General features: G+C 37.8%; 1 protein-coding gene across 1 annotated transcript in view; it reads left to right on the forward strand.

Moving 5' to 3' along the window:
• Positions 1-23,723, forward strand: part of O-fut2 (O-fucosyltransferase 2) — a 206,205-nt gene extending 182,482 nt beyond the window's left edge. Inside the window, exons 6-8 of the mRNA XM_089592288.1 lie at positions 23,089-23,266; positions 23,332-23,461; positions 23,533-23,723. Of these exons, the coding sequence (XP_089448414.1) occupies positions 23,089-23,266; positions 23,332-23,461; positions 23,533-23,653 (429 nt within the window). The 3' untranslated portion in view covers positions 23,654-23,723. The remainder of the gene's footprint in view (positions 1-23,088; positions 23,267-23,331; positions 23,462-23,532) is intronic.
• Positions 23,724-24,158: the final 435 nt, after the last annotated feature.

Here is a 24,158-nt window from a genome sequence, read left to right on the forward strand (position 1 = left end):
TGCTTACATAGGGGTTATTAACCCAATTACTGCCCACTGAAATTTTTGTCCGTGCTCATTTCTCGATCTTTTTCGATGTAAATTAAAGCAGTTTTACTTCATTTTTATCTTTAGCATATTATACAATTAAAGCGACGAACGTCTTTCCGTTATGTTACTTACTTTTACTTCAATAATTTTTCTAGGGCTGATATTACTCGCTTCTATTACTGTGTACGGCTGTAAAATCAGTACCAGTTGCGTCCTCAATTACTGCGTGGGTTTCTCACATAAGTTTTACATGCTGAAGCCTTGACTCAATTGCTGCACACCAACGATTGCGCACGACTAAAAAGTTTTGTAAGTTGAATTCGTTTAGAGTAACTTAGTTAAATAATTATGAATGTCATTATGTTAAGTATGATTCTAAATTGAACGTTTTTAATATCCGAACGTGTTACAATATCTGAGCACGCGAATGTTCCTAGTTTTCTTATTTTGTATTACCGTCGAGTGCGCAGCAATTGGTGCCTGCAGAGTGATTGGGTCATTTATCCCTAGTTTATACTCTTTATTGCAACGAATTTGCTGTCCATAATTACAATATTTATTTTTCTGGATGCTTAGTCATATTATAACTTATGAAGACTATTTATCATTAAGTGTCAACATTCATGGTAAAAGAGGACATTGTCTTGTTCGTAAAATCATGAATTCTTTACCAGTGGAGCTTTATTTTTTAGGATTTCAGTAATGCATAGATACTAAGCTTGCTTAGCGTCTTGCTAGAGGATTAACTGAAACCTCTTTTACTAAAGGTATTCGTTTGGGAAATTGATGTTTGCATAATAGAGGTGCACAATCTTTGTCATAATATGAATTTAAAAATTATCTCTAATTTCAAGCTGCCGGATTAGCAGTATTGTTATCAACTGGAGTTTGCAACGTGGCATTAATAGTGTTTCTTGATTTTGTAAATATAAGATCATGTTTTACATTAACAACTATCTTACGATAGTCTTTAGCAGAATCTAAAATCCTATTCAGTGAAAGCGTGCTACCAAAGCAGCTAGTATTATAAGTAAGATCATAATTTCCTTCTCTAATACCAAGCCAACCTGCATTTATCATCAATTTTTCATCAGAATGAAGAAGAAACCCACTTATTTTTCACCTGGACTTCAAATTTTTAGATCACGACTATTAGTAAACTGTATGTTTTGATAAGTTATTTTTTGACGTGTTGGCTGTTTTCTTAGATGTCTCGATGCTTTGGTAGACTGTTTTATTTAACGTCTTGACGGTTTCAGAACTCGTTGTGACTGAGTACTGGAGTGCATATTAAGCTGCCTACATAATTTGTTTGATTATAAATGACACCCATTGTGAAAATTGTTTTCTGTGCAATGACTTCTGCACGAAAATTGACTAAATCACCATTGTGATGTACGAAACGTTGTTGTTTATGATCAACGATGTGCCCAATTATCAGTCAATTAATTATTTATGAAGGAACTTTAATAATCTTATATTTTAGTGGTATAGCTAAAATAAATTCATGAATCGCGTGCTCTTTGTTGCTTTTTATGTGAGCTCTACTCGTAATGTTAGACTCAACTCTTAATGCATTTATCTTTTAAATTGCTACAGGTAAGTCTGAAACATGAGTGGTGTTATTTCTTAGCACTTGCTGAGTTGATCTTAATAAATGGCCTGTCGTATATTTGAAACTGAATTAAATGAAAAATGTTTTACCAAGCCAATAACGCAGCGGTGTTTTGGAGATAGTTCAATCGATAACAAATACTGTGCTTCTAACATAAAAGAAGTACTGTTTCTTCCATGGTTGTCAAAGTGTAACCAAGCGATCTCTTTCCATGTAAGAAAGCACTATTTGTTTTAAAAAAAACTTAAAGCACGAAGGACCACAGTGTATGATTTAAATTTTTGATAACGCTCATTATTATTATTATTATTATTATTATTATTATTATTATTATTATTATCATTATTATTATTATTATTATTAAATTTCAACTTACCAACTTTTAGATTAAACATTAAGTCTGTAGGTGGCTGCAGATCTCCAAAACTGTTAAAGTATACAACATTATTACCACGTTTTCGATAAGCCACCAAGTGAGTTCCGGGTCTATTATCATCATTAAGATTTAAAACACCTGTTTCACAAAACCGTGGACAATCAGCAGGTGAATTGTTTCTCATTATTACTCCACGGAAATAGGAAATTTTTAAGATTTAATATTTTATCAAATCTATGTTGGTCCAAACTCAATCAGAATGCTTAATTTCTTTGAACCTTTTTTTTTGGATTTTGTATTATTTTATTTTCTAACTTTTGCCAGCGTAAGACATTGAATATACTTCTTATCCAGTTTTATGTGTTTTAAGATGAAGATCTCTTCTTAGGGCAATAGCTTCCCTGGTTTGATTGTGTCTCTGACTCTGTGCTACCTGCTTTTTGTCTGACTTAGCAGCGTTAATGCTTAACATAATTCAAGCTATTTCATTATTGGCTTTTGCACCATTATACGCAAACCAGCAAACAAGGATATCACAGGTAAAGCTTCACTAATTAAAGTAGGAAAGCGTATATATGCAGAATCGTAACACAATTTTTGTCAACAGATTTTATCACTCCACTACGAACACCTTTTAAAGCACTTCTACGGATGACTCGAGCACTTTTGCTTTTAGTATTCATATCTTATGAGGTAGCTTCAATGATTGCACTAAAAGCACTGTCTTGCTTTTCCTTCAAGATACCCTTTTATTTTCGTTTAGTTCATACTCTGTTTATTCTTCTACTTCAACCCCATACCACATTAATTTTTAGCTTTAACTCTTTGCTATGCTTGCTCAGCTAAAATTTATTTGATTCGTGTCTGATTTAAATCTTGTTGACTTTTAAAATTTTAATTTTTAACTATTTCATGCTCTTTGCACATTGCGACCAGGAAATTAACTTCTTATCTTCTAGCAAGACGCTTAGCAAGCTTAGTATCTATGCATTACTGAAATCCTAAAAAATAAAGCTCCACTGGTAAAGAATTCATGATTTTACGAACAAGACAATGTCCTCTTTTACCATGAATGTTGACACTTAATGATAAATAGTCTTCATAAGTTATAATATGACTAAGCATCCAGAAAAATAAATATTGTAATTATGGACAGCAAATTCGTTGCAATAAAGAGTATAAACTAGGGATAAATGACCCAATCACTCTGCAGGCACCAATTGCTGCGCACTCGACGGTAATACAAAATAAGAAAACTAGGAACATTCGCGTGCTCAGATATTGTAACACGTTCGGATATTAAAAACGTTCAATTTAGAATCATACTTAACATAATGACATTCATAATTATTTAACTAAGTTACTCTAAACGAATTCAACTTACAAAACTTTTTAGTCGTGCGCAATCGTTGGTGTGCAGCAATTGAGTCAAGGCTTCAGCATGTAAAACTTATGTGAGAAACCCACGCAGTAATTGAGGACGCAACTGGTACTGATTTTACAGCCGTACACAGTAATAGAAGCGAGTAATATCAGCCCTAGAAAAATTATTGAAGTAAAAGTAAGTAACATAACGGAAAGACGTTCGTCGCTTTAATTGTATAATATGCTAAAGATAAAAATGAAGTAAAACTGCTTTAATTTACATCGAAAAAGATCGAGAAATGAGCACGGACAAAAATTTCAGTGGGCAGTAATTGGGTTAATAACCCCTATGTAAGCACTATACTGTTTTATTAAAAGATCAGTTGTAACTGATTCTTACTACATTATAGACATAGAGTCTTGCGCTACATTTTACGCTTCATCAAATTGTGGTCAAACTAATAGCTTATGAGCTTTAATCGTGCATCCCAATGGAGTTGAGTTTAAAAATATAAATGTGTATTTCAAATCGCTGTATAAACCAAAGCACAATTTTTTTTTAAAATAAATTCAAGCTTATAGAAGGTGTAACTTATTTACTTTTTGGCAAAGGCAAAACTACTGTCTTGCCAGAATCTTTACCTACCAAATCCTATAATGGTTTTTCATAATATAGCTTGTTAAAAATATGATAATGTAAAACCTTTTTTCTGCATGGGTAGACAAAAAATATACACTCCTTCAATCATTGTTAGTCATATGCTCAGATACCAAAGCATCTCATAAAAGATTTCGTTAATTTTTTAGTTTCATTTCGTCACGATAAAGACAACTTGAGGCATGATTCTATTAACTCAGATATACAATTAAAAAATTTATGCTCTAATTGCTGAAATGACTAAAAACTAAATCGAAACTATTGCGGTCTGTTGCAAGACGTTGGAGCATTAATGTCGTCATGTATCAACAAAAAAAAAAAACGTTTTATGTCAGTACATGAAGTAAATGATATGAATCAACAAAAAAACAAAGAAAAATTTAGTACTAAAATATAATACTTAAGTCTACCATTAGTCAAAGTAATAATAATGACTCTGACTTGAATAATATTATTAAAATACAATCAGTTGACTCTAATTAAGTCAGTAAAAATTCTTCAAAGAATTTAAGTTTACAAGTAGTTAATCATAATCAGATAAATTTATGTAGTATGAAGTAGGGAGTACAAGAAGAAAATGAGGTGTACAAGTTTGGTTATTCGTAAATAGACTTTAAAAATATTCGTATAAAAATTAACGATATAAATTATCCAATGAGTTTTGGATTATTGGAGCTAATTGTCACAAAGTATCCTAATAAACCTATGATGACACAGGACCATTCAGAAAAACACGACACAATATTTAAAACTCCAAATGTTCATAAAAAAAGGTTAAAAAAAAAAAACCCAAGTTGGAAGAATCCATAATAGCAATAAGTTTAATAAAATAATTGTTCCAATGTTCGATCTCAAGGTTTCGTAAAAAAAATGGATCTCTGATACTTCATAACAAAATTGCTAAATTAACGCAACAAGTACATTATATATACTACGATGATTCTGATAAATTAGTAGATCGTTTAAGCTTATTAATACCTGAAAAATCAGTAAGGAATATAAGTTATGACAATAAAATTATATTAATCATTTAAGAGCTTTGCTAGAAAGAGTATATTTATGTTGATAGGTGTAACGAGAGATGCAGCCTTACTCTTGCGAAAACAAATAGAATAGGTATATAGTCATTGCAATAAACATTTCTTGAAGTACGCAGCCCGCACCTATTAAAAAAAAAAAGAAAAGTAAAAAAAAAAAAAAAAACGAGTGAAAAGTAATTGGCAACAATGAATTTGAAACTGAAAAAAGGACGGTTGCTAGTCAACATGCAAAATCTCATGCAAAATTGTAAGATAAATTTAAACTTAACTCACAGCAATCCCAAAGCTTTGATATACGAGCGATTTAAGAGTATTTTAAAATACTTTCTGTAAAGAAATTCAATTTGCATGGCAATTATTAATGGTTGAATTTTGAGAAAGATTTTCTATGTAGGGTAGGAGCGAGGTTCATGGTTAAGCATTCTGTAAGATTATTTTTCGTATTTTGATTAAGTATACAAAAATCATGCATTTTCTTGTACATATTCAATAATGCAGTTAATAAACTTATTGAAAATTCAAGAAAAAAAAAACCAGTGTGCCGTAGCGCTACCTCAGTAATAGTGTGGAAATGTGCTAACAAATTATATACATCAAATAATTATAAAAGGAGTAGTGGAAAATGGCTTAAAAGTGCTAGAAAAAATATTGAAGCGTTGCTAAGATAACGTCAAAATCAGTAAGCATTTCAAGTTTTAACTGTAATTAACTATAGTGGTTGTATTGTTATTATTATTATTGTTATTGTAATGTCGGTAAACTAAAATTACAAACAAATTTTTTTCCCCCTGCACATTCCCTAGGAATGTTGTTTTGAAGGCACTCGTGCAAAGACCAACGTGCATCCGAAAAGAGGTGAATCACTTGCAAGTTACTGAGACCTGCAGTACAATGATGATTTATGTACATGCACGCTGGCCTATGCTGACCGGAAATGCAAAATAAAATATTTTTCTACAACCATCGATACAAAAGTTTAACTGGGAACAGTTAAACGGAAATATTAAATGCAGATATAATTTTAGATTAACATAAAGTTAAACATTAGCATAGCTTAGAATTAACACATAGAAATAAGCGAAAATATTATTACAAGCCATAATCGTCACAAACAACCAGTACATACTACACCACTAGCAAACAACTACATTACATATTAACTATAACAAACCTGGTACACAACATTAGTAACTTTCAAGGAATTATCCAATTTTTACCATTCAAGTTCGCAAGCTCATGATTTACAGAGTAACCCTTTTTGCATCGCATTATTAATTATAAACATACTGCAATAATCTAATTTGTAATCTAGTTGATTGCTAACACTTTTCCCGAATGTAAAGAAAAACAGAAAGTAACCCTTCCCTTTTTCTTGACTCGGAGAGAGAGTCCGTACGCCTGCCTCCAATAGGGGTAACAGAGTTTATGATTCCCTAGGGTACCACGAGACGACCCCCTCTCCAACTACTAGCAGCAGAAAAACATGTTTACTAAAATTCTACCAAAATTCCGTATTATTTTTGTAACATTATAAACATTCAAACTACCGGTAAAACAAATTGTGTTAACTCACGACAGGCAAAGCACTAGTATTCTTATTGCTATTCTTATTATCATTATTAAGATTATTATTATTACTATAAGAATTATTATAATTATTATTCCTATTATTATAAGTACCGCCAATCATGAGTTATTACGGCCATAGTCACCGTTTTGACATTTAAGGAGTAGTATTAATCAATTAATAATTAATCGTTTGTTCACCCAAGCAGCAATTGAATTGTCAAGCGATTTTCACCGCTCTTTTTGCAACGAGTTTGGCTGAACAAATGACCGATTGTTAGCATTAGTAAATATTAATAATATTTAATCCAGCTCATTGTGCTGTGAAGAATGCTACAGCTCTACAAAAATGGATTTCAAAAGACAAGCAACGACAAAACGATATTCTTTACTTAATGTACGCCTGATACACAATACTTATGCAATAAATTAGTTCTTCATGAATCTATAACGATTTTTTTCATTCACGTCTCCTTATTACTGCGCCGATTAAAATTACTACATCGTATTAACTGCCTCTTCGTTGGCGAGGTACTGCGGTGAAGGGAAGTAAGCCAAGCAATGTTGGGATACACTTTTGGTTATGAAATGGTATACATGTTCTCTCTGGCAACTCGTATCACTCGATACGCCCGCTCTTGCTAAAAAAATATTACACTGGTGCATTATATACCTAAGTGAGAGGCGGTGAATCATCGGTCACGGCTAATGTTACACCCTAATAAAAAGTTTTTTTTTCATTTACATAAAAGTAACAAGTTAAACAGGAAATGAAGGGCAACATAAGACTCAGAGTAAATAATTTTTTTTCTAATAGGGACACAAAAACCTCTATTTGTACTACTCATTTTTTTTGTGTTTCAAGCAAAAAACTTAGTTCTCATGGTTATGTAAAATTACTGATGAAATAAAAGTGTACGACATCTGATACTATATTTAGTTGTGTAAAATATTTTTTCTCCCGATCATTTGAAAATTAAATTAATATTTGCGCTACACTTTTTTTTCTCTCAGTATTTGAGTATGGTTATTTTCGAAGAGTAATCGATCTTCTGAAAACTTGTGAGTTTCAGAAATTTAAGTGTCGTTATCTAAAATGGAAAAAAGTGAGTATAATACCATAATAATAAAAAATTTGATCTCTACTTTTATATACCAAACAACTGGAAATCATTTAAAAGGAAAAAATAACTAGTCTCTGTGATATCTTCATTCTCAGGTGAGATCTCAGGTGAAATCTCAGGTAAAATCTCAGCTGAGTTTTGGCATGTAACTTCACCAGAGATCTTAGCTGAGATCTCAGCTGATGTTTGATGGTAGGGACAGCTTGTGGGCCCGACATTTTTTGTATCGAGATTGCCAAGTGCAACTTTGTGCCATAGGAAAAGAGAAATGGTGAGCGAGACCAAGCGTTTGTCATCTCTCGTGACGATCCCGAGGCTCTCCCTACTACGTCGGCTCAGTCAGCTGTCTAGTGAGCCTTGGAATCGTTATGAGAGATGACAAACGCTTGGGCTCGCTTGCTCTTTTTCTTCGATTTCTGCGAGTTTGCCACTGTATTAAACTATCAGAGCACAAGCATTGAACTGTGAAAGCCTTATGCTTAGCTCGTAGTAGCTCGATAATGTGTTTAACTCGTACAGTACAAATACTGGTAGATGTTTTGTACGAGCTCAAAATATCTCTAAGTGTATATTTATACACGCCCAACTCCAGCGCAGATAACCCGCGTCAGCACGAAATTCGCTAATGAACACACTTATATGTATCGGTGTATCTACTGCGCAGCGGCAGCACAGTGGACCTAGCTTTCTGTCTCTCCCTCTCCCTCTCTCTTTCTCTCTTCCCTGGGCTCTCAGCTTGCTTTGGCTTATCCCGTCAGCCTGACTCCTTCACTCGTTTATTTTCTTGTCCTCTCTTACTCGCTCTTATACCTGTAGTGCGAGAAATTGGTCAGTGGAGTAGGAAATCGTACTCTACTGTCTTTTTCCCTAATGTTAGGTGCAGTCACAAGACCTGACGTAAGAATCATTTCTTTAACAGTTACATTTGATACTGTTAAAGAGATAGAAATTATTTATGTATGACCCCATCTTACTGGTAAATATTATGTTTTAAGTAGCAAACACGTGATTTTGACAATATTTCTTACTTTAATATTAACTTAAAAATTATGACTATACTATTATAAAAGAATCCAATATTCAAGATAAAAATAGGTGAAAAATGGTTATTTCATTATTCAACGCAGCCCACCACTTAAAATTAAAAAAAATTTTCTTTTAAATATAAAGAAAAGTTAAATTATTTCCTTTTTTAAAATGTAAAAAAAAAATTCTTTGTATAGAAATATAATAAACTTCAGTTGCCTTGTTAAAAATTACTATAAAAATCAATTGTTAGTTGTTTTCCCATGAATACCTCATGCCATGTTTGTCTGCTTGAAACACAAAAAAAAATTAGTAGTACAAATAGAGGTTTTTGTGTCCCTATTAGAAAAGAAATTATTTACTCTGAGTTTTATGTTGCCCTTCATTTCCTGTTCAACTTGTTACTTTTATGTCAATAAAAAAAAACTTTTTATTAGGGTGTAACATGTACACACGTTTATATTTGAGGTTGCTCATCACACGTGCACTATCAGATTGCGTGACATCAGACCATCACACCTGCAAACATCCGGTCATGACGCTGCCAGAGCTCAAGTAACCTGTGTCTTTTCATACACAATAACCTTTTCGATAGCTAATATCAAAATATTACCTGGCACACCCAGATTTTTTATATCACTAAGAAGCTTACAACTTCTACTTGTAATTCTTAATTATATACAGGAAGTTATGATATATTTTAGAAAATATTGTAACGTTTTAAATCAATATTGTATGGCCTTCCATAAGGGCCCAAGCTAAACATGAATTTTAAAGAGAGTAGGTAAACCATGGCGGTTCGGGCATCCCTCCCCAGCTCCCCCCTGGTGGTAGTGGCGGAGAAGCTATAGCTGTAGTCAGGCTGTGGGTGGAGAAAAGGCAGTGGTAGGGGAAGAGGCTCATCGGGCGTTAGGAGGAGAGGCACAAGCATGATCAATATAGAAGAGGTAGAGGGGGCGGTGGGCGATGAGGACTACTCGGGCGGTAACGTCAGGGGAAGGAGGACTTCTGGATTCTGTGACGTCGGATGGTACTGACGGCTCCCTTCCTTTCCAACCGCAAATCGAGCTCCGACGTCATCAGGATGGGTCCGAAAGGTATAGGTGACAAGCCCAACGTACAGCGCGAGAGGAAGATGATTAAGCACGAACGGATATTTCTTATCAGCAGATGTTTTTTTTTATTTTCTGCTTCCACTCAGTGTTTTAGGAGTCTCAGCGTAATCGTTGTTTTTTTTTTTTGTTCTTCTCAAGAGCGGGCGTATCGAGTTGTTGAAGAAAAAGTTTTATTGGGAAAAGCGGATCGCGTATCCCGTTTAGCTGCGACCAACGTTGGCTTACTCGACGCAGTACCTTGCCAAGTAATGGAGCTATTATTTCTTATCCACACGGATGTGTTAGCCGTGGCCGATGACTTTTCGCTTTTTATTTAGGCGTATAATGTACCAGCGTCATATATTTTTTCTCGAGAGCGGGCGTATCGAGTGATGCGAGCTGGCAGAGAAAACATGCATACTATTTTATTTCCAAAAGTAAATCGCGTATCCCTTTTAATTCCTCAACGCTTGCTCACTCATTTTTTTTTTTTTTTTTTTGACGCAGTACCTTGCCAATGGTTATAGCTATCATTTCTTATCTACATGCATGCATTAGCCGTGACCGATGATTCACCACCTCTCACTTAGGTATATAATGCACCAGTGTAATATTTTTTTAGCAAGAGCGGGCGTATCGAGTGATACGAGTTGCCAGAGAGAACATGTATACCATTTCATAACCGAAAGTGTATCCCAACATTGCTTGGCTTACTTCCCTTCACCGCAGTACCTCGCCAACGAAGAGGCAGTTAATACGATATAGTAATTTTAATCGGCGCAGTAATAAGGAGACGTGAATGAAAAAAATCGACATAGATTCATGAAGAACTAATTTATTGCATAAGTATTGTGTATCAGGCATACATTAAGTAGAGAATATCGTTTTGTCGTTGCTCGTCTTTTAAAATCCATTTTTGTAAAGCTGTAGCATTCTTCACAGCACAATGAGCTGGATTAAATTGGTGATTCATGCATTCGATATCATCCATACTAATTTTTTTTAAAGCTGGACATTGCTTAATATTATAATTGTACCTATAAAAATAATTATATTACGCAATTATTTAGTAAAGCGTATAAATTATACTATGAGTAATGTACGTATTAAATAGCACACGACGCAACCATTCGATTTTTTCAAGACCTTTTACGTAAATAACATCATCTTCTTTAATAATGGCTCAAAAGATTGTAGCTAGATCCTCGTAGGGAACTTCTCCCGAGCTCCAACGAAGACCGTGGTAATTAAACTCCAACCATCGATTTTCACATTTGTTCTTAGGTAAGAGCTGTGTCCAAGAATATGGGGGCTTAAAGACAAAAACTGACGGTGTAGCATTTTCTTGTAGAGGTATAATAGCGACCTCTTTAAAAATAAATTCGTTATGCATGTTTTTAAAGCCTTGAACATCAACCACGTACTTCGTCATCTTAACGTTGTGACGATTATTAGTTAACTAACCCCTCTATCTATGTGTCATCTCTTCAAAAAATGTACGCTCAAAACCTTTTCGGTTTGACTAGGCTTCGTAGTTGTTAAGTTAAATGAGAAGAGGATAAAGAAAAACACTGCACTTAGAGAAAAAGCCGGGAGGCATAAAGAAACACAATTTATTAATGAACTAAATTACAAACATTAATGAACAAAATTGATATGTGTTGTGTATGTGAGAATCTTCATGAGTTTTTGAGCAGGTTCTCTTCGGTCGCTAATGGGCGTAACAGGGTTACACTGCGTATAAAGGTGGAGTTTCCGGCCTTGACTGTGGTGACTCGAGTGACCTTGTCGTCGCCTGGATGCACCTCGAGTACTCTTCCTAGCCTCCATTGAGCACAGGGGATGTTTTTGTCGATGACGAGGACGATTATGCCTGGTTTGAGGTCATCATCTCCCGTGAGCCATTTTTGCCGCTTTTGTAGCTCTGTGAGGTACTTAACTTGCCATCTCTTCCAGAAATGTTGTCGGGCCTTGGAAATAAATCGCCAGAGGCAAAGGCGGTTGTCTGGAACAGAAAGCAAATTATATTCCGGCAGCATCGTCATAGGGCGACCGACTAGAAAATGCGCTGGTGTTAGTGCGCTTGGGTCATTTGGATCGCTGGAAAGGGAGCATAATGGTCTTGAATTGAAAAGAGCCTCGATTTCAATGGTAAAAGTATTTAATTCTTCGAATGTAAGCAATTAATCCCCGACAACGCGCTTGAAGTAGTGTTTGAATGATTTTACGGCTACTTCCCAAATACCGCCAAAATATGGAGCCAGAGGGGGGTTGGAATGCCAGGTTATGCCCTTATGTGAAGCGAAGTGCTCCACGCTGTCTTGAAACTGCTCAGATTGCAAAAGCGCACATAATTCGCGAAGTTAGTTGTTCACGCCGATAAAATTTGACCCGATGTCGGAATAAATGTTAGATGGCCGGGCTCGTCGACCGATAAATCGTCGCAGAGTACCCAAAAACTCGTTTGTTGTCAAATCACTTACGATTTCTATATGCACCGCCTTTGTAGCCATACAAATAAAAACACACCCGTATGCTTTAACTCGCGCGCGATTTCTATGTTTCTTTTCTTTAGTAAATAATAGACTGAAAAAATCAACCCCGACATGCTTGAATGGGAAAGCTTCGGTGACGCATACTTTAGGCAAATCTCCCATTTTCATTTAAAGAGGGGTTGGTTTGTACCGTACGCATGGAACGCAGCGACGAATAATTTTCCAAACTATGTTTTTTCCGTCCAAGAGCCAATATCGTTGCCAAATAGCAGAAAGCGTGCTTTGAACTCCGGCGTGGTAAGCGTTTATATGCATCTCACGAACTATAAGATTGGTCACGTGATGGCGAGAAGGTAAAAGTATCGGGAATTTGCGGTCTGAATCTAATGGCGCTTTGGTTAATCGACCCCCGACGCGAAGTAATCCGTCTCCGTTAACAAAGGGATTGAGCTCTGCTAGTCGAGTTTTCTTGGCTCCCCTTGCGCTTGTTATGAGGTTGATTACGGATTGATATTGTTCAGATTGAATGAGCCCAAGAACTATTTTTTCCGTCGCGATTCTTTCTCTCGGACTAATATTTTTACTGGTAGAAGTATTTGATTTGAGTAGCCGTAAACAATATGAAACCGAATTAATCAGAGTTGAATATGACGAAAATTGGGAAAAAACGTTTGAAGTTGAGTGATTTAATACAATGCACGTAATTTCTTTTAAACCGGGTAATCGCGAGACAGCAGAGACCACGTTCGCTGGCCATGAATTTTCTAATGAACGAAGCCACGACGGCCCTTCAAACCACAGTCCGTTTCGAAGAAACTCGCCAGGGAGCTGACTACGTGACAAAGCATCGGCTCGATTGTCAGCTGTTCTTACGTGTTGCCATTCTATCTTATCTCCGAGCGCCTGTATTTCAGCGACGCGATTGCCTTCGAATGGTTTGAGAGCTTGGGCTGGTTTTTGTAAGCCAATGAAGCACGTTGGTGGAATTGGACCAGAATACAATTTTGTCAACATATTGATTTATTGAGGGACTTATTCCCTTATACAAACGGGCGAGGACCCGCGCCCCGCACAGCTTAAGCCGGGGAATCGTGGCTTTCTCGATAGGAGCAACTCGAGATTTGGCACACGCTAGACGAATTAGTACGCGTCCACGGCTATCGCCCGTACGAATGTAAATACAAGCACCATACCGCAAAAACTATATATCTCCATGCGCGTTGAATTGTCAATAATAAGTCGACGTGGTATGCATAAACTAGAAATTGAAGAAAGCTGTTCCACGAAAATATCCCATCGTGAATTTAACTCTTGTGGTAAAGATTTGTCCCAATTTAACTTTAATTTCCAACACTCCTGAATCATCGTCTTGGCATACAAAATTATGGGCCCGAAAAGTCCCAATGGATCAAATATAGCAGCGTTTTTTGATTAAATGGAATGCTTTGTGTGTTTTTCGACCGAATCACCCAGATGGACTAAATATAAAATTTTGTCGTCGTTCGAGTTCTAAGCGATTCCCAATATTTTTAGAACAGTATTCGTCTCGATCACGCAATCTACATTGATTATTTGCTTTTCAAGATTTTTTTACGCGTTGTGATGGTTTGAAGCCCAACGACGGATATCAAACTCTCCCCTCCGCAAAAGAGAAATTACCTCGTTGCGAATTTCGAGCACTTGTTCGATCGTATCGGCACCAGTTAAAAGATCGTCAACGTACAAATCGTTTTTGAGTACTTGAGCAGCTCGCGGAAAGTGTGCGCCATCGTCATCAGCGAGTGGCTGAACTGTGCGTATAGCAAGATGAGGAGCAGAAGACATGCCGAAAGTAACCGTATTAAGCTCTAAAGTTCTCACTTCGCTTTGGTGATACCACACAATATGTTGAAACCGTCTGTGATCGGGGTGAACGAGTATTTTCCGGTATATCTGTGCGATGTTGGCCGTGATGACATATCGATAGGTGCGGAAACGCAAAAGATGATCAAACAGTTTAGACTGGATTGTAGGACCAACCATTAAAACGTCATTTAAGGAGAAGCCCTTACTGGCCTTAGCGGATGCATTGAAGACGACGCGCACCTTCGTGGTGCTGCTTGACTCTTTTATTATCGGGTGATGAGGCATGTAATAGCCACTCGAAGACTCGTCACGTACCAATGACATGTGACCTAACTCAATATACTTATTCATTACCCTTTCGTATGCTACCTTAAGTTTGGGATTAGAATTAAGTCGAGTTTGTAACGCATTGAGGCGTCGGAGAGCTTGAGGCCTTAAATCGCCGAAATTCTCATTTTGTCGTTTAAACGGTAATTTGACAATGTAACGGCTGTCCTTATCGCGCGCAGTGTGTTTAAAGTAATGTGCCGAGTACCGAAGCAATCGGCAGCTTAAGAGGGCGTTGTTTTTCGACGATTGTTGAATGCCCGGGAGTATTGCTCAGGCTTGCGTTGTGACTACTCGTAGGGGCAGGGGTACTCCTGATACGGACCGCGAGCTCTATTTTAAACATATCGACGGAATCATCGATATTCCAGCGCTCACGCACGCGACCTCCGAGGGCTTGATGAAAATCGTGGTCGATGCTCGTCAGCATCTTAACATGTTAAAACCGCTGACGGTAACCTTAGAAAACGGCCTTGTGGTTCGATTGCTTAATCGCTCGCACCATGTCTCTTTGATTGATTTTGATGATGTTGATCCAATGTCCTTGATAACCCAAAATTTTTCCATTTGACGCGTGAGTTTGATCAAATTACAAGTAACCGCTGAGTTCCCGCTTATTTGTCCAGTACCGCCTCCAACTATCTATCCGAGCTGTATTTTTTGCAAAATCAAATCGCCGTTACCGCGAGATAAATTTAATTGACCCACACTAAAAAGCGATGAAGTCATGCCAGCTCCAAACGGAACATCTACAGATCTTGGCAGATGAAATAGTGGATCGGCTAAGTGTACGTTGGAGGGAATTTTAATCAAGTTGCGAGGAAAAACTTTGTCCGGAATCAGTTTGGCGATTTTTGATATGACTAAAAAATTCGAAGTTTTACTAAAAGTCTTATCCGTTAAGCAAAAATAAATTGCGACTCGACCCTTCGACACGGTGCGCAGCATATTGATGGCGCCTACAGGTACGTTGCACGGACTCGTTGACAAATTTAGGAGTCGTACGAAACTAGATGTTAAAAAATTCGCGGTTTCACAAGTATCAAGAAGCACGCGTGCTTGAATTAATTTTCCGTCAGCGTTTCTCGTTAGAGTCATTGCGCTCATCATCAGCTGAGCTCGTGGCGTGTGAGAAACTAAACTCAAGCACTCCATACCTAGTTACGTAGATTTTGTGTTGTTAGACAATTCAGGCTTGGGAGTCTACTTGGGATTCGCGTTGCGGGTCGGGTTTAAGTGCAAAAGCGTGTTGTGATACCGCTTGCACTCCTTGCAATAGAGAAGCGTACAATTGCCAGTGTGCGGGCGAACACAGTTCCGGCACAACCCTCTGTCCTTGACTGCGTTCCACTGCTGTGAAACGAACTGTTTCAGAAAGTCGCAGCACTTAAAAATCGGATGGTTCGCATTGCAATAGGAGCAGGCAGCTGGTGTTGCCGTGACAAGAGAGCGCACTTGCGTTTCGGTTTTGCGAGCTTCTGAATCTGCCAAAGTTCCGTCCGCCAGACGCTTGTTAAACCCGCCTCCTTGACGCGACGATTCATTCGACAGGGTACTCAATCCAAACGCGGCGTCACTCACTAACTTAAAAAATCTTTCAAAGGTCGGATACGTATTAAGATCAAGGGATTCCTCTATTTTGGGTCGTACTACTGACGGCAACTTTCTCTTAAGCAATCGAACCACAAGGCCGTTTTCTAAGGTTACCGTCAGCGGTTTTAACATGTTAAGATGCTGACGAGCATCGACCACGATTTTCATCAAGCCCTCGGAGGTCGCGTGCGTGAGCGCTGGAATATCGATGATTCCGTCGATATGTTTAAAATAGAGCTCGCGGTCCGTATCAGGAGTACCCCTGCCCCTACGAGTAGTCACAACGCAAGCCTGAGCAATACTCCCGGGCATTCAACAATCGTCGAAAAACAACGCCCTCTTAAGCTGCCGATTGCTTCGGTACTCGGCACATTACTTTAAACACACTGCGCGCGATAAGGACAGCCGTTACATTGTCAAATTACCGTTTAAACGACAAAATGAGAATTTCGGCGATTTAAGGCCTCAAGCTCTCCGACGCCTCAATGCGTTACAAACTCGACTTAATTCTAATCCCAAACTTAAGGTAGCATACGAAAGGGTAATGAATAAGTATATTGAGTTAGGTCACATGTCATTGGTACGTGACGAGTCTTCGAGTGGCTATTACATGCCTCATCACCCGATAATAAAAGAGTCAAGCAGCACCACGAAGGTGCGCGTCGTCTTCAATGCATCCGCTAAGGCCAGTAAGGGCTTCTCCTTAAATGACGTTTTAATGGTTGGTCCTACAATCCAGTCTAAACTGTTTGATCATCTTTTGCGTTTCCGCACCTATCGATATGTCATCACGGCCAACATCGCACAGATATACCGGAAAATACTCGTTCACCCCGATCACAGACGGTTTCAACATATTGTGTGGTATCACCAAAGCGAAGTGAGAACTTTAGAGCTTAATACGGTTACTTTCGGCATGTCTTCTGCTCCTCATCTTGCTATACGCACAGTTCAGCCACTCGCTGATGACGATGGCGCACACTTTCCGCGAGCTGCTCAAGTACTCAAAAACGATTTGTACGTTGACGATCTTTTAACTGGTGCCGATACGATCGAACAAGTGCTCGAAATTCGCAACGAGGTAATTTCTCTTTTGCGGAGGGGAGAGTTTGATATCCGTCGTTGGGCTTCAAACCATCACAACGCGTAAAAAAATCTTGAAAAGCAAATAATCAATGTAGATTGCGTGATCGAGACGAATACTGTTCTAAAAATATTGGGAATCGCTTAGAACTCGAACGACGACAAAATTTTATATTTAGTCCATCTGGGTGATTCGGTCGAAAAACACACAAAGCATTCCATTTAATCAAAAAACGCTGCTATATTTGATCCATTGGGACTTTTCGGGCCCATAATTTTGTATGCCAAGACGATGATTCAGGAGTGTTGGAAATTAAAGTTAAATTGGGACAAATCTTTACCACAAGAGTTAAATTCACGATGGGATATTTTCGTGGAACAGCTTTCTTCAATTTCTAGTTTATGCATACCACGTCGACTTATTATTGACAATTCAACGCGCATGGAGATATATAGTTTTTGCGGTATGGTGCTTGTATTTACATTCGTACGGGCGATAGCCGTGGACGCGTACTAATTCGTCTAGCGTGTGCCAAATCTCGAGTTGCTCCTATCGAGAAAGCCACGATTCCCCGGCTTAAGCTGTGCGGGGCGCGGGTCCTCGCCCGTTTGTATAAGGGAATAAGTCCCTCAATAAATCAATATGTTGACAAAATTGTATTCTGGTCCAATTCCACCAACGTTCTTCATTGGCTTACAAAAACCAGCCCAAGCTCTCAAACCATTCGAAGGCAATCGCGTCGCTGAAATACAGGCGCTCGGAGATAAGATAGAATGGCAACACGTAAGAACAGCTGACAATCGAGCCGATGCTTTGTCACGTAGTCAGCTCCCTGGCGAGTTTCTTCGAAACGGACTGTGGTTTGAAGGGCCGTCGTGGCTTCGTTCATTAGAAAATTCATGGCCAGCGAACGTGGTCTCTGCTGTCTCGCGATTACCCGGTTTAAAAGAAATTACGTGCATTGTATTAAATCACTCAACTTCAAACGTTTTTTCCCAATTTTCGTCATATTCAACTCTAATTAATTCGGTTTCATATTGTTTACGGCTACTCAAATCAAATACTTCTACCAGTAAAAATATTAGTCCGAGAGGGAGAATCGCGACGGAAAAAATAGTTCTTGGGCTCATTCAATCCGAACAATATCAATCCGAAATCAACCTCATAACAAGCGCAAGGGGAGCCAAGAAAACTCGACTAGCAGAGCTCAATCCCTTTGTTGACGGAGACGGATTACTTCGCGTCGGGGGTCGATTAACCAAAGCGCCATTAGATTCAGACCGCAAATTCCCGATACTTTTACCTTCTCGCCATCACGTGACCAATCTTATAGTTCGTGAGATGCATATAAACGCTTACCACGCCGGAGTTCAAAGCACGCTTTCTGCTATTCGGCAACGATATTGGCTCTTGGACGGAAAAAACATAGTTTGGAAAATTATTCGTCGCTGCGTTCCATGCGTACGGTACAAACCAACCCCTCTTCAAATGAAAATGGGAGATTTGCCTAAAGTATGCGTCACCGAAGCTTTCCCATTCAAGCATGTCGGGGTTGATTTTTTCGGTCTATTATTTACTAAAGAAAAGAAACATAGAAATCGCGCGCGAGTTAAAGCATACGGGTGTGTTTTTATTTGTATGGCTACAAAGGCGGTGCATATAGAAATCGTAAGTGATCTGACAACCAACGAGTTTTTAGGTACTCTGCGACGATTTATCGGTCGACGAGCCCGGCCATCTAACATTTATTCCGACATCGGGTCAAATTTTATCGGCGTGAACAACTAACTTCGCGAATTATGTGCGCTTTTGCAATCTGAGCAGTTTCAAGACAGCGTGGAGCACTTCGCTTCACATAAGGGCATAACCTGGCATTCCAACCCCCCTCTGGCTCCATATTTTGGCGGTATTTGGGAAGCAGCCGTAAAATCATTCAAACACTACTTCAAGCGCGTTGTCGGGGATTAATTGCTTACATTCGAAGAATTAAATACTTTTACCATTAAAATCGAGGCTCTTTTCAATTCAAGACCATTATGCTTCCTTTCCAGCGATCCAAATGACCCAAGCGCACTAACACCAGCGCATTTTCTAGTCGGTCGCCCTATGACGATGCTGCCGGAATATAATTTGCTTTCTGTTCCAGACAACCGCCTTTGCCTCTGGCGATTTATTTCCAAGGCCCGACAACATTTCTGGAAGAGATGGCAAGTTAAGTACCTCACAGAGCTACAAAAGCGGCAAAAATGGCTCACGGGAGATGATGACCTCAAACCAGGCATAATCGTCCTCGTCATCGACAAAAACATCCCCTGTGCTTAATGGAGGCTAGGAAGAGTACTCGAGGTGTATCCAGGCGACGACAAGGTCACTCGAGTCACCACAGTCAAGGCCGGAAACTCCACCTTTATACGCAGTGTAACCCTGTTACGCCCATTAGCGACCGAAGAGAACCTGCTCAAAAACTCATGAAGATTCTCACATACACAACACATATCAATTTTGTTCATTAATGTTTGTAATTTAGTTCATTAATAAATTGTGTTTCTTTATGCCTCCCGGCTTTTTCTCTAAGTGCAGTGTTTTTCTTTATCCTCTTCCCATTTAACTTAACAACTACGAAGCCTAGTCAAACCGAAAAGGTTTTGAGCGTACATTTTTTGAAGAGATGACACATAGATAGAGGGGTTAGTTAACTAATAATCGTCACAACGTTAAGATGACGAAGTACGTGGTTGATGTTCAAGGCTTTAAAAACATGCATAACGAATTTATTTTTAAAGAGGTCGCTATTATACCTCTACAAGAAAATGCTACACCGTCAGTTTTTGTCTTTAAGCCCCCATATTCTTGGACACAGCTCTTACCTAAGAACAAATGTGAAAATCGATGGTTGGAGTTTAATTACCACGGTCTTCGTTGGAGCTCGGGAGAAGTTCCCTACGAGGATCTAGCTACAACCTTTTGAGCCATTATTAAAGAAGATGATGTTATTCACGTAAAAGGTCTTGAAAAAATCGAATGGTTGCGTCGTGTGCTATTTAATACGTACATTACTCATAGTATAATTTATACGCTTTACTAAATAATTGCGTAATATAATTATTTTTATAGGTACAATTATAATATTAAGCAATGTCCAGCTTTAAAAAAAATTAGTATGGATGATATCGAATGCATGAATCACCAATTTAATCCAGCTCATTGTGCTGTGAAGAATGCTACAGCTTTACAAAAATGGATTTTAAAAGACGAGCAACGACAAAACGATATTCTCTACTTAATGTATGCCTGATACACAATACTTATGCAATAAATTAGTTCTTCATGAATCTATGTCGATTTTTTTCATTCACGTCTCCTTATTACTGCGCCGATTAAAATTACTATATCGTATTAACTGCCTCTTCGTTGGCGAGGTACTGCGGTGAAGGGAAGTAAGCCAAGCAATGTTGGGATACACTTTCGGTTATGAAATGGTATACATGTTCTCTCTGGCAACTCGTATCACTCGATACGCCCGCTCTTGCTAAAAAAATATTACACTGGTGCATTATATACCTAAGTGAGAGGTGGTGAATCATCGGTCACGGCTAATGCATGCATGTAGATAAGAAATGATAGCTATAACCATTGGCAAGGTACTGCGTCAAAAAAAAAAAAAAAAAATGAGTGAGCAAGCGTTGAGGAATTAAAAGGGATACGCGATTTACTTTTGGAAATAAAATAGTATGCATGTTTTCTCTGACAGCTCGCATCACTCGATACGCCCGCTCTTGAGAAAAAAAATATGACGCTGGTACATTATACGCCTAAATAAAAAGCGAAAAGTCATCGGCCACGGCTAACACATCCGTGTGGATAAGAAATAATAGCTCCATTACTTGGCAAGGTACTGCGTCGAGTAAGCCAACGTTGGTCGCAGCTAAACGGGATACGCGATCCGCTTTTCCCAATAAAACTTTTTCTTCAACAACTCGATACGCCCGCTCTTGAGAAGAACAAAAAAAAAAAAAAACGATTACGCTGAGACTCCTAAAACACTGAGTGGAAGCAGAAAATAAAAAAAAACATCTGCTGATAAGAAATATCCGTTCGTGCTTGATCATCTTCCTCTCGCGCTGTACGTTGGGCTTGTCACCTATACCTTTCGGACCCATCCTGATGACGTCGGAGCTCGATTTGCGGTTGGAAAGGAAGGGGGCCGTCAGTACCATCCGACGTCACAGAATCCAGAAGTCCTCCTTCCCCTGACGTTACCGCCCGAGTAGTCCTCATCGCCCACCGCCCCCTCTACCTCTTCTATATTGATCATGCTTGAGCCTCTCCTCTTAACGCTCGATGAGCCTCTCCCCCCACCACCGCATTTCCTCCACTCACAGCCCAACTATAGCTATAGCCTCTCCCCTACTATCACTACAGGTCACTAGATCAGCCTCTCCCCCTACCACCGCCTTTCCTCCACCCACAGCCCAACTATAGCTAGAGCCTATCTTTCACCATCACCTCAGGGGGGAGTTGGGGGGGGGGGTGCCGGAACCGCCATGGTTCTCCTACTTAAGAGATTTATTTTCTAAAAATTGACTGGCAACACAGCTTTAAATTTTTAGAGGTGATTTGGTTTAAGTTTTGTTGATATATACGTAAGGTATTCCGATTTCGTAATAAGCCACCTTAATTTCACTTCACTGAAGCTACTTTTTTAAACACAGATTTTTTATCATTTTAGTTTAGCGAAAAATACGTATTTTAATCTTGTCAAACTTTTAGATTACATAAATTATGCTACATAATACAATATAGAAGCAAGAACTTTTTTTAAGACATCAAATCTTAGATACAAAGTATAATTTTAGTATCATTATTACTAATTGCCAGTGGTAATATTACGTTTACTTAGTTTTTGGTTTCCAGGTTTCGAAATTCGTCTTATATATCACCAGTAGTAATATGTAGGCGATAAGTTATGCACTGTTGTTGCGAGCTAGCTTGGTTAATAAACTATTTGTATCTTTGAATGATAGTATAGAAATTACTATTTCGAATAAATAACTATTATCTATAAATTTATTCTAGTAGTTTATAATAATTTAACATTATGATTTCAACCATATTACTTCTGAATATTAATTTCTTATTGATTGCATGGACAGCCCACCTGAAACAAAGTGTCGGAATTCTATGTAGAATTACTTTTGTAAAACTTTCAGGAAAGCCATATGGCATTACACATGGTTTTACATGTGGCATTACATAAAGGGTTTTAGCTGGTGATGCCATGTGTAATTCCATACGGAAAAACACATGGAATTACTAATTGGAAAAAGAAAAAATTTCTATCATCTAGAAATAACTGCTAAATATCATAATAAGTTATTTGCAGTTAACAATTTGTCTTACTATCGGGACGATAACTCGAAAACAAGGGGGTTCAGCTGATTTTACTTCTATAGGAAAAAATTTTATTTTGTTTATTTTTTTCTTTTATTCCTGAAATATAACTTGAATCCTCTTGTTTTCGAGTTATCATCCAGATGGTGACACTAGTTGTTCACAGTAAATGACGCATTACAGTATTCTGCAGTTATTTCTAGAGGACAAAATTTTTTTCCTTTTTCCAATTTGTAATTATATGTGTTTTTTCAAATGGAATTACGTATAGCATTTCCAAGCTAAAACTTATGTAATGCCATTCGTAAAACCATATGTAATGCCACATGGCTTTACTAAAGGTATTACAGAAGTAATCACACATGGAATTTCGTCTTTCTTTTTCAGGTGGGAGAAAATATCACATATCAACCATTTTAAGCTACATACTATTTAATATTTCTATGATTTCCTTTCAAGAAAACGCAAATTCTATGTGGTGGCCCCTATTTAGCCATTCATTTTAGAAGGAAGGATTTTATTTTAAATCGAAGGGATTCATTTTTAACTGTAACAGAGGCTGCTGTACAAGCTAAAAAAAAGTTGCAGGTACTAAATTTGGATAAAGTTTTTGTAGCAACTGATGCAGAAGAAAGTGGTATGTAACAGTGTATACGGAATAGTATAATTTTTTTGTGAATTTACATTAAATCAATGTTTTAGAATACATCCAGCTTAAAAATGAATTAATAAATTACACGGTTTTACGTTTCACACCACCGCAATCAGTACGGAAAAAAATCAAAGATGGTGGTGTTGCTATCGTGGATCAGATAATATGTTCACAAGCAAGGTATTTAAGTTTCATAGTGATATTATGTTTTAAATCAGTGTATGTATAATAGTAAAAAAATTTTTCCAAAGATATTTCATAGGAACCCAGCAGTCTACATTTACCTATCGAATCCAAGAAGACCGAGAAATCCTCAATTTTCCGTATGAGACAACATTTAACGTATTTTGTAGTCTTGAACAACAATGTTAAACTAAATATATTTGGAGAGTGAGTCTTCCTTAAAATAAAGTGTCAACTTGTGATATTTTAAAGCTATTTGTAATATGATTGTAATTAAAGAAAATTTTTTTCAATGTGAATTAATGCTTTATTTTAAAAGATACATCTTAGTATATGTGCATACATACATGTGTTTTTTCGATGCACATTAATTAAGAAGCATATTTCGTATATAGTGAGTAAATAATGTAATGAGTTCATCCGTTGGTGTGCACGCAGTGACACAAAAAAAGTTTCTCCATCTCAATTACTCGAAAATAGAAAGAAAGTGGGAGATAACAGAAAAAAAAACAGAGAGGTGGCAAGAAAAATCTGGCTCTTTCGCTCGTGGTGTGCCAGCAAGACACGTAAGCCTTGGCGACTGTTTAGCGAAAAAGTTTCCAAGGACGAAATACGCAGAGCATGTCGTGCCTGTTTATTGGCTGCAAAATCAACTATAAATATAAAAGTAAGGTAAATAGCGTATCATTGAAGT

This window comes from Copidosoma floridanum, unplaced genomic scaffold (assembly GCF_036245765.1).
Source record: "Copidosoma floridanum isolate Cflo_tuat_1 unplaced genomic scaffold, Cflo_Japanese_pri ptg000015l, whole genome shotgun sequence".
Lineage (NCBI taxonomy): Eukaryota > Metazoa > Arthropoda > Insecta > Hymenoptera > Encyrtidae > Copidosoma > Copidosoma floridanum.